At 35.2% G+C, this 12,418-nt stretch overlaps 1 protein-coding gene across 2 annotated transcripts in view; it reads left to right on the top strand.

Annotated features, from left to right (window-relative positions):
* Positions 1–12,418, top strand: part of DGKB (diacylglycerol kinase, beta 90kDa) — a 766,018-nt gene that overhangs the window by 61,402 nt on the left and 692,198 nt on the right. For both annotated transcript variants that reach the window (XM_011942803.1, XM_011942812.1), the window contains exon 2: positions 556–812. In XM_011942803.1, coding sequence (XP_011798193.1) covers positions 743–812 — 70 coding nt within the window. In that variant the 5' untranslated portion in view covers positions 556–742. The remainder of the gene's footprint in view (positions 1–555; positions 813–12,418) is intronic.

Raw genomic sequence — 12,418 nt, forward strand, 5'->3', positions numbered from 1 at the left:
TTAAAGCGTGATTCACAATAGAATCATCTACTGTCATTACACAAGTCTTTCAGACATTTGGAGTTGCTTTAGTTGACCAATCTTTTGGATATTTTTTAAATCATAAAACTAAAACTTTATTTGATTGCTAGAAAAAAAAATTATATGGCTTCTCCAAAATTAATTCATATGATTGGAAATATATATACTAGTGCTGATGAACATTCCAAGCAATTATTGGCAGTCTCTACTGTAAACTAGCAAATCATATGCATAGGGAGCTAGAGAGCTTATTTTAGCCTCCTTGGATAATTTAGGTCTAGATTTTATATGTGATGTTTACATATTTAAAAATTTGTACAGACTGATAAAAATGATACCACTGTCTACTCTTGGAATGTGGAATTTGTAAAACTGGACATAAAAATTTACATTTATGAAAATGTACTGTATAAGATTCTCTTCACAATTTGTACTCTTAATTTATATGATTTTAAAAATATTTAACATTCTGTACCTTGACATTTTTTTTCCTTTGTGCAATCATGTTAATCTTTTTTTTTTTTTTTTTTGCAGTTCTTTAACACATTATTGAAATTACAAACATCCAAAGCAGTTTCATGTGGACAGATTGCATATTTTGAAAGCCTGAGATATTTTATCATGAAACACGCCATGTGGAATCTTTGAAGCATAGATCTCTGTGCAACAGCTGAATAAAGAATCTTTCACCTGGTATGTGACAGAGCTTCTCACCACCACCATGACAAACCAGGAAAAATGGGCCCACCTCAGCCCTTCGGAATTTTCCCAACTTCAGAAATATGCTGAGTGTAAGTATTCCTATTGATATTATGAGATTATTTGACATTCGTGCTAGACAAAGTATCATTTATTTATAAAAATGGATCATAGATCCCGTTCATCATGGGGATAGATCCAGGTCTGCCTTTTGTGTTTACAAGTCAGGTTGACTTGAGACTACCTTTCTGACATGAGAGAAAGGAAAAGATAAATTAAATCAAGTATTATATCTTGCAGGAAAGGAACTAAAATGTTAAATGTGAAATTAGGCTTGGAAAACACTCTAGCTGTAATAGAAATAAAGCAGAGGATGAGACAGCCTGGCAAAATGGAGAGTGGTTATACTGTAACAGACAGGGAGAAGAACAAACGGGCGCAGAGAGTGAGAAGGAAGGAAAAAGAGAAGAGAAAAGCAATGCTGTGCTTGAGACAGTATGGTCTGACTCATAGATATCAAGAGGGAGGGAAAAGGGAGGTGTGTGTGTGTGTGTGTGTGTCTGTCTCTGTTTGATAACCTAGCATTTCAAAAGAGAGTAGGCAGTAGGGAGTCATAGATACATTATGGAATTAGAATCAGAGTTTGTAAAAGCAAGAGGTGTCAGGACCTCAAGTTAGGACAAAACAACTTTTTTAGTGTGTGCATTGGTACAAGTGATAGGCTATGATCATTCACTTCACTGTAAGTTTCTTTTTTTAATATTATTTCTTTGCATATGTAGAGTAATATTTTATTTATAAGAAATTTTTTTAACCCTAGATGATCAGGAATACATCTATTTCATAAAGTGACTTTCGACTGTAATATGAACAGCAGTTGATTCATGTGTTGAAGAGAGGAAAAGAAGCAACTGATTAATAGCAAGCACCAAAAGGCTTGGAAAATGATGAGTACAGAAAAAGCAATATATAGAGAATGCAGTAAGAAGAGTAAGAATAGAAAGAATAACATGGTGACAGGGAGAATAAAAGTAGTGGAAAGGAGAAAAAGAACCAAACAGCACATGATAGTGAAAGAGGTAAAAATTAAGGCATCTGGGCGACTTGTGCAGAAAGATGTTGTGGGATATAAGAGTTGTGTATCAGGAATGAGTTGAATGATATTATAAAGTAGAAGCAGAGAAAGGGGTTAAACACATATTGGGACTTAGAACATGAAGATAGATTTGATGGTAGTGGTGAATACTATCACTCACATTTATAGAGTACATATTATGAGCTGGGAACACTAATAAATGCTTCATGTATATTATCTGAAAAGACTAGTTTCAAAGGTATTCTAGAACCTTCCTAATCTGTGGATTGAATGAGGGTATGAGAATGCTTCTGGGTATTCGTAAGGAAGTTCAAAATCTGTGATTTCATGGGCATTTTAAAAAACTTTTAGGAAAATGCCTATGACTATTGACTGAGTCAATAATAATAAAAATATGATTACAAAATATATGATATTTGGAAATTTTGACATCGACATATGGTTCTCACACTCAAAACTGTTTAGGGCCTGTGAATGTATAATATATGCATTTATCATATTACGAATATTTACATTTAGGTTTGGGAGGCGTAGGCAGAAGGATTGCTTGAGCTCAGCAGTTCATGACTAGACTGGGCAAAACAGTGAGACCCTGTCTCTGTGGAAAAAAAAAAAATTAGCCCCGTATGGTGACATGCAGATGTAATCCCAGCTACTCAGGAGGCTGAGGTGAGAAGATTGCTTGAGCCCAGGAGGTTGAGGCTTCAGTGTGTCATTGTGCCACTGCACTCTACCATGACTGACAGAGCCAGAACCTGCCAAAAAAACACAAAGGAATAAGAAGAATAAAGAAAATTTAGTTCAGAATGGCCTAATTCTTCTTTTTCACTTGCAGTGTTATACTCAATAGTTTTTAAATTGGTTAAAAATTGATTAGCCTATGATTTCAAATTTCCATATGCTCTGCTCTTTGCTGCTGTGGTAACCTAATCATGAAGTAAATATTTCTGAGCATCTTCTTTAGAGTGAGTTTTCTGCTTGGTGCTGCAGGAGATGCAAATATGAAGAAATATGTGTCCTTCCTGCAAGGAATTTACAGTTTAAAGAAGGCTAGAAACTAATAGAAAAATAATTCTATGTCTAGCCAGAATGTTGTATGTGATACAAGCAGACTTTAAGGTTATTTCGGGTTTTACAATTCCATTGGAGATAAGAAAGGAAAGGGAAGTCTTCATACACGAAGCAGGATTTGAAACAAATCTTTAAAAATTAGGTTTAAGGTAAATGACAAAGGAAATGATATGGATAAAAAGGAAAATTTAGCATAAATTTAAGGAAGGGAGGTGAGGCACATTTAGCCCATCACAATTTAAGGGAGTGAGTGAAGTCTATAAAAATGAAATGGTATCAAAATATGCCATACTTGAGTCAAACAATGAAGTCATTGTACAGTTATAAGTGGTAGAGTGACGGAAACAATGTTATGCTTTGAGAAGTTTACTTTGATGACTGAGAAGATGGTATATGGTGATGGAAAGATAGTAGAGACTAGTTAGCAGGGTGTTGGCATAGACTGTATAACATAGATTATGGAAGACGACTGAAAAAGTGAGGATTCAGATTTTATCACATTGAAATTAACAGAGGATATCTTGGAAAATCATAAAATACAACAACTGACAGAGAGAGAGAGAGAGGAAGAGAGAGAGAGATCTGAAATTTTCCTCCAGCTTTAAAAGAAGGGATTATGGTGGTATCTGTCAAGTAAAGAAAACACTGAGTTTGGTTTAGGTTATGTTGAATTTGGCTTGTTTATTAAAATATATTTTCCAGGTTTGAGTAGTCATAAGAAAAGTTCCTGTATTATATGAAACATTAATATAAAATATGCAAATTATTGCGTGATAGCTAACATATTATTCATAATTGCTATTGCTCAGATATAGAAAGAAATTCCATTTGAATTGATTAGCAGAAACACATTTCTACTAAATTATTAAATGTATTATAGGCTGCTACTTATATTTCATTGGCTAATGAATATGGTGGTGCATTATATCATAAGAATGCACAAATTAGTAATAAATTTGTGAAAATTCCTAAAATGAGTAGTAACAAAAATTATCATAAGTGTAAAACTTATACTGAGACAAACATCAATGAATGTTCAGTAAATTGGTAGGAGGAAATGTCACACTGAGTGTAAGAGCATTATTAAAATGGATTCTATGAGAAGACAAATTAACAGATTAACTGTAACTTTAAAAAAAATAGTGCCAATTCCAAGATTATTATGCTATTTTTAAATAATGAAGACAGCATGAAAAGTGCTAGATTTACTGCTCCAAGGACTTTCCTGTATAGTTAGGAAGCAAAGAATATCATGATTAGAACGTATTCTTGTGTAATAAATTGCCAGTGCCAAAATATAACGGGAAACAAGTATCATCCTGAAGATTGTAGAAGTCATTGATTTTTCATGCTGTTCAACATGCATGATCAGTTTATCGGGGGCTTTAAAGACTAGACTTTTCATGTTGCAACACAGTATTGGTAAGTGACATTCCTCCATACTCTATTAGAAAAATGATATGTTGCGTTCACTTTCTTGATTTTAATTGATTTGTATTTTTAATAAGAATTTCTTTATATGCGTTAAAGAAGTCTAAAAAAATCAAGTTATTGATTTAAAGTTAAATTTGCAACATGCTAAGATTATATTTCGTATGTATCAAAGAAGTGTTTAATTTGCTTTCTTGGGATAAGGTGGGGCTGTGGAACTCTTGGGCAAGATGAGTGAGCTCCTGGGACCCCAATTCCAGCAAAACCAAATCATTCAATGTTAGACCTAGAGAATACCATAAAGATAATTGTCTCAAGTTATCTGATTTTACATTTTCTCCACAATTGCCAGAATGCACCTTGTAACTATGATTGTTCTCCTAAATGCTACGCTTTTCGTAAAAATAATTAAGGATAAGTAGGGTGATACTGGCACAACATTCCTGGATAGGTATCTAGCATACCAGACAGCTTGTGTTTAAATACTGCTCCTACCATACTTCAGATATCTGACTTTGGGTAACTTAACATGTCTGTGTTTTATATGGAAAAAAATATGTCCAGTGCTGTAAGTATTAAGTTGAATGAATTCGTATATATGAAGTAATGAGGGCCGTGCCTGGCAAATTGCTAGTGATATGACTGTTTACAATTATTATCTTACTAGAGAGGGAGAGTGTTCTTCTGGCTGTTTGAACATATTGTTGATGATCAAGTAGAAAAGAGCCACATTTTGGAGCATGAAGAGTCAGTGTCTGTTTCTCTGCCACGAGATTAGACTCTTCTCACAAGGTAGAAGCTTCTGGTGTAATTGGCAGGCTCCGCTCTGTGTTGTCCCTACAAATGCGGAAGGCAGCTGATGTGGAGCCTGCTGTGGCTGCCTACAGCATGCTGTGACCGCGCTCCTGTTTAGGGTTTCAGGCTGAGTCACTCCACGGGAAGCATTTCCCTTGATATGTGGGAGAGGAGTATAATTTTCTTCCTCACTCTTGATATAAAGTCATCCAAACTGTTGTTATAGGATAGAAAGCTCTCACTCCTGCCCTTTAGAGAATTAAGCTTATTACATATTGGTCTCTCAGTGCTTTCTGCTATGGTTCCATGGAACAGCAAAAGGTTAAGAAACTCCTGGGCTTTTCATGGATAACAATATTTTCTATGTGAAATCTACGTGATATTTCCAAATGATTCATTATCTGCCCACATATTGTCACTTAGGATTAGCTTTTTATTTGCTATATATAACACGTGTTATATAGCATGTAAATTATTTTTGAAAAATACTGTGTTATTATGGTGGGAACCTTTCCAAACTTTCATAAATTTCATACTGTTTATAGCAGTTGGCATTGTAAGGAGTTGCAAAATTACGGTGAATTTGTTCTTTTCAATAAGGACCAATGTGCATAATGTTTAGACCTGGTCTGCAATTTCTTTCATTGGAGTGAGGTATGTGGTGTGACTTATTGGAAAGAGCTTCGGTTTTGCAGGCAAATATTTGACGGTGTGGAATCCCAGCCCTGTTTTCTACTTATTAGTGGCACGGCCTTCATAGTGTAACATAAACTACCTGAGCCTCAGCTTTCTCCCTTGAAAAAGTAGAATCCCACCTCAAAATCTTGTTGTAGGATTTATTGAGACAATCATCAGCATCATACTGAATAATGGATTTTTAGTGCCTACTGTAAATAGTATACAAGTATTAACTCATTTAATCCTCAAAATAAGCCTCAGAGTGAGACAAATTACTGCTGTTTATAGCAGAGTAGCTGGACCAGAACTGTGGCACAATAAGTGATAACAAAGGTCAAACCAGTAATAATTTGTTTATGTTTTTTATGAAGATTGATATGTTAATAAACAGATTCTTAGTCATGTTTCCAAAATAGGAAAAGCTAGAATCCAGGATTCAAATAATGTAATATCTCAGTCATGAAAGGGGAGAGAGACTTGACCTCCTCACAGGTGTATAGTCAATTTATTTTTAGGCAAATTTAGATTGCACGCTAGCCCTCTTGCCCGTTTGTCATGCTGAGATTAGCTTTTACTTCTGTCCTGAGCCCTGTGTTAGATTGGCTCTATTTTGGGAGGCCCAGCCACTTATTGATAATTACCCTCTTTGTATGAGACAGAAGGATAAATGGCACAGGGCCATTTTGCAGTGTCTGAGAACACATAATTTGATGTCAGACAAAACTGGGTTTGAAGGCTAGTGCTGTGATGTATACTTCAGTTTCCTCTTAGGGTTGCCTTGCTGATTAAATATGGAAATGTATGTGAAGTGCTTGGAATTCAATATATTACTGTTATAATTAGGATTGTGATAGTGGTGGCTGAGACAGTTTATATGAAATGTGGACTTTTAAAATATTTAAACCTTTTCAATCAAAACACTTATCTGAAATGTTTTGACTTACCGGAAATGTCTTGACTTTACCCCGACACTTGGTCTGAAACTTGAATCTGAAACTCTGTTTTAGGTAATTCATGTCTCTCGTTTCTGCCTCTTTCTTCTGATTCACACTGATTAACTCAGCCGTTCCTGGCTCTGACCCAGATTATATTTCTAGAATGTATGTTGGCTTCATAATCTCTTTTGCTTCATCTCTGGCTCTGGTTCCTATTTGTTGTACTGCTTCAGACACAATTTCCTGTTGGTGGCTTCTCTGTGTCCATATGTCTTAAATCTCTCAATACCTAAATTTTGCAATAGTAAAAGAAAAAAGTAACTGTGAATGTCTAAACTCCCATTATTTTTGTACCCTAAAGATGCAAAACTTTGGGTAAGTTCTTTTCAGACTTGACCCCCCCCCAAAAAAAAAATCCATTCGAGTCCAATTTATGGTCAAGCAAACATTGATATTGAAGTAATGACATCTGTGGAATATTGGTCAAAGTGAGCCAAATCATGCCATGTCTGAAAAATTCACAAAGTCTCAGTGGGTTAACACACCAGAAGTTTATTTTTTGCTCATATTACATTTCCGATCTGAGTCAGCAAGTGGTTTAATCTCACATTGTCTACAACGAAGTCCCAGTCAGATGGAGCAGGCATCAACTTTAAAAATTGGCAGTTGCTGTGACAGAGAGAGAGAGAGAGAGAGAGAGCGAGAGAGAGAGCACTTGTGACTGTGTGCTGGCTCTGAGACCTTCTCCCTGGTAGTGATTCACTAATATTTCTTTGGCCTAAGCAATTAACGTGATCATATTTAATTTTAAGGGAGTAGCATTTCTTCCATCTGCCCAGTGCCAGGGGAGAGCTGAGATATTTGGTGAAAACTATTAATTTGGCCATTATCACAGGAGTAAATAGAACCTACCATTTACCTTGGGACATTAGCCAAGTCATCACAATTTCTTTATACTTTCATTTCATCCCCTCAGTTTATACTGATGATAATAATCCCTGTGTATAAATGATAGCTCTTATTTTTATTAGTGATATTATAACAATTTATAACAAAAATTATCACTAAGGCTTATGTATCTTAATATGATACTTTATCCTTAACTCAATCATGGTTTAAAGGTTGTGATTAACTAGAAGTTTCCAAGTTTCCTTAGTTACCACTTTCTACATTATTATGGAAGCACCACAATAAATAATAAATAAATAGAGTACACAAGTTAAAGGAACTTAACTGTACTCATTCAGCAGCCTGTTCGGAGAGACAGATCCGGTGGCAAATGATGACAAAGCAATGAAATGCATTCTCTGAATGTTATGTATGCAAGATTCTTGGAGAGCTTTTAACTCTGCTGCATATGGATAGAAGTTGAGAGAGGAATGGGATTTTAATTTGAATAGAAAGTATTGAGTAGAGGTGGGGGAAGAAGAGAAACTCCAACCAGTTATCAGAGCATGTGGAGAAGCAGGAATAAATGTTACGTATCAGGGAAGAACTTGAAGTGTGTGTTGGTGTATGAGCATACTTGTGTATGAGCATGCATGTTATGTATGTGTGTACATGGGCATGAGTATAAGCACTGAAGGTGAGGCTGAAGAATTTAGCAATCGTCACAAAAAGTGGGTGTTTAGATGCCATTGATAAATTATTATCCGTCAATATTGCCTAATAACGAAATGAATACACACCTGAGAGGAAGTCAAGCCCCTCTCCCCTTTGCTGATGGAGGTGTTAAAATCCGAATCCTGGAGTCTAGCTTTTCCTATTTCTGAAACATGATTAAGAACCTATTTATTAATATATCAATCTTCATAAAAACACAAACATAAACATAAATCTTCATAAAGACATAAACAAACAAATTTTTACTATCTCCAGAATGAATGTCTTCAATATTAATTCTGGAGATAGTAAAATATCTGAAATACTGAAGATTTTAATTCTGGAGACAGCAAAATTATAAGATTTAAATTTCAGAAAGAAGTAAATAAATTGTATCTTTGATGAAAAGGAGATTAAAAACCAATTAGGAGATTATTTTATTAGGGCAGCCTATTGAATATGTGGGGTTCCATGAAGGTTAAGGCATTGTTAACTGAGAAAGAGGTAAGAGGTAAGCACATGTTACAGGGAGTATCTAGAGGCAGAATGAACCAAATTCAATCACCAATTGAATATGGAGACTAAGGAAGAAGGATGGAGCATTTCAGCTTTTAGAAGTTAAGTCAGTGTGGGTCACCCAATCCAGGAAAGGAAAACAAAAATAAATAATTTAGAGGGAAAGTAGAGTGGTTTGAGTTTGGACATATTGAACCCTGAGTTTACAGGTTATGAGATTGAGATATAAATTAGATACTTGGAAATACATATCTGAAGCTCAAGAAAGAAATCAGAGCCAGACATATAGAATGGGTGTGCCTTTGCATTGTGAGTAGTTATCAAATTATGGGCATAGATGAGATGATTTAGTGGAAGCAGATTGAGCAAGGAGAGAAGGATGGAGATGAAACTCTAGAAAGATTTATTTACAAGACAGTTGGAAGATGAGATATCCATGAAAACAACTGAGAAATCATAACCAGAAAGAAAGAAGAGAATAAGTGATTGAAAGTATTCCACAATCCAAAGAAGGAATGCGTTTTCAAAAAATGAGATTGAACTTGAGATAATAACCAAAACACATCCAGAGTCTTTATCATTTAGAATGTCACTGATGATTTTAATATGGATTTTTTTTACATATTATAACAATAACAATAATAGATGAGATGGATGGAAAACAGGAAAGACAGAGAGAACACATGTAAGCTACCCTTTATATAATTTCACCATGAAAACAAAGTGGAAGGATTATAACTAAAGTAAATAGTGTAAATAGAGGGATTTTGTTCTTCCGCATAGGAGAGAAAGATATGTTCACAGGGGACAAGTGGAAGATTTAAAACAGAAAGGAAATAATTTGTGACAAAAGATTGTGATCCTAGGGCCAAATCTTGATTTTTGTTTTCGTTTTTATTCAGTTTGCTTGAATCTATATCAATTGTTTATTTCCTCAACTTATTAGTTTTGGCCGTCATCAAGTTATGTAACCTTTTCTAAACTTTAATTTTCTCAACTGTGTAATTAAGAAAATAAAAAAGACGCCGGGCGCGGTGGCTCACGCCTGTAATCCCAGCTCTCAGGGAGGCAGAGGTGGGAGGATAGCTTGAGCCCAGGAGTTCGAGACCTGCCTGGGTAATACAGTGAGACCCCGTTCTCCACAAAAAGGAAAAAAAAAAAAAAAAGACAAAAAAAAAAGAAAATAAAAAAGACTATTTCAAAGGTTGTTATAAGACTCAAATAAAATAATATGTGGAAATGCGTTGTAAACTGCAAACCACCATATGTAAATTAATTATGCTTTCATTGGTATGACCAGAATGTACTGAGTTATTGTTCTACTATATTTTCTTTTTCTGTAGTTCTATATCTTGGCTTTTCCCAGATATATTATTTATTGAATTTGCAATTTGCTTTGATGAGACTATGTGAGAAATGTCCTTATGCTTATAGTGGTCTGATTTTCTTCTTTTACCTCTTGGAACGTAAATAAACGAAGTTTATCTTCAAATCTATTAGGAGCAACGATTATTTTCTCATACTGAAAAATGTATTTTATAAGAAAGACCATTGCCCAGATGGTGGAAGGTCTGAGATATTTCTGTAATAACAATGTAATAAGTTAGCCTGCTGCAGATCCTTGGATGCTAGGAGAAGACATGAGACTCCTGGCTCTGAGACAAAGAACTGTATTTATTATGTCATAGCAAACAGCATGTACCTCATGTTTGTTTCTGTTCCCCTACTTCAGTTTTATTGGGAAAATGAAAAGGGCCAGGTCACATCTGCACAAGCAGAGAATTGTGTCAGGAGGAAATCCCCAAATTTAGGGAATCTGAGTCTTTTATAAACACAATAAACACATCTTCTTTTTGCTCAATTGTTTATTTCCTCAACTTATTAGTTTTGGCCGTCATCAAGTTATGTAACCTTTTCTAAACTTTAATTTTCTCAACTGTGTAATTAAGAAAATAAAAAAGATGCCGGGCGCGGTGGCTCACGCCTGCTCAAGGGGGAGTTATAATCTGTCTTCCAAGGCTGTCTACTACAAAAACATCCTTGGAATGACAGTCTGGAACATAGACTGTAAATGCTTATCCTTATAAAATATACAGAAACATGAAGGAAACATTGAGAATTATCTTTCAATAAATATTAACATGAAGTAGCCATTAACATCATTATCAGTGTCCAGAAGGTAATGAAAATACATATTTCCCCATCAGGTTGCCTTTTGGTCCATTGTAAATATATCCTCAGATTTGCGCACAGAAGTCTCCTTGTCTTGGTCTCTCATTTTTTTTTTTTTTTTTATCCCTTTGCCCTATAACTAAGTTCTCAGATCCATCTTATTTGTGCACTACTTTTTCAAAGTAGAAGATTTACTCACTTTTCTATATTTATCCAGGAAGAATGAAGGGGAATTCATGTATTTGCTGTGTTTAGTAGAACCTACCCATGAAAAATAGTCTTAATTCTTCCATTTCATTTAAAAAACTGAGTCTCTTAAGACACAGATATTCACACACACACATGCACGCACACACAGACATGTGCATGCGTGTGCACAGTTTTTCTTACAAATATTAGTTACCATTAAGTTATTTTCAGTACTTTATTGTAAAATGAACACAGAAAAAAAAAAAGAATTTGGGGCAAGAGGTCAAATGGCCCTTATCCAGCTGCAGCAACTCCTTTTGTAAAATGCCTTGAAAAGTCTTGCAAGTGAATGAATCTCCAGCATACCATTGATATCCCATATGGTGTCATAGTGTCTTTAGAACAGGGTGTGTTCCTTTTTGAGTGACTGCAGCTGCCAAATGATGAAAAACTTCTAGAATATTTTTCAGGTTAGTTTCTTACTGAATCAAGACAATCCATTTTCTCTTGAAACATACCCCAAAACTGAGGTCAGTGGAAAATGAAAGCTTTAGGGTAGGACATCAGGAAAGGAATAAAATGCTAGTAACTACAGCTTTGACTTTGAAAGGAGAGTTCCCCAGATATTTACAAAGTTCTGTTAAATATGTCTGGTTTATAGTCTCACTATGGATATTAGAGAATAGTCATGGTATTTTTTAAAAATTTCTGCCTAATAAAATTATTTCTCTAGAAATGGGCTCCTCAAAGCTATGCCTTGGTTAGAAGGAATTCAAGGAGGAAGTTTGTAATGAACACCCACAGCATTCATGGAACAGAGAGAATAGATTCTGATTATTCATAGGATATGATTTGGTATATGACTGCTGTAAACTCTATTACTAATATCAGATTAGCTGTTTCTAATGGGAAAAAAATCAACACATACAATTTTTTTTTTATTATTATACTTTAAGTTCTAGGGCACATGTGCATAACGTGCAGGTTTGTTACATATGTATACCTGTGCCATGTTGTTGTGCTGCACTCATCAACTTGTCAGCACCCATCAACTCGTCATTTACATCAGGTATAGCTCCCAATGCAATCCCTCCCCCGTCCCCCCCCATAATGGGCCCTGGTGTGTGATGCTCCCCTTCCCGAGACCAAGTGATTTCATTGTTCAGTTCCCACGTATGAGTGAGAACATGCGGTGTTTGGTTTTCTGTTCTTG

Source organism: Colobus angolensis, unplaced genomic scaffold (genome assembly GCF_000951035.1).
Source record: "Colobus angolensis palliatus isolate OR3802 unplaced genomic scaffold, Cang.pa_1.0 Scaffold104, whole genome shotgun sequence".
Lineage (NCBI taxonomy): Eukaryota > Metazoa > Chordata > Mammalia > Primates > Cercopithecidae > Colobus > Colobus angolensis.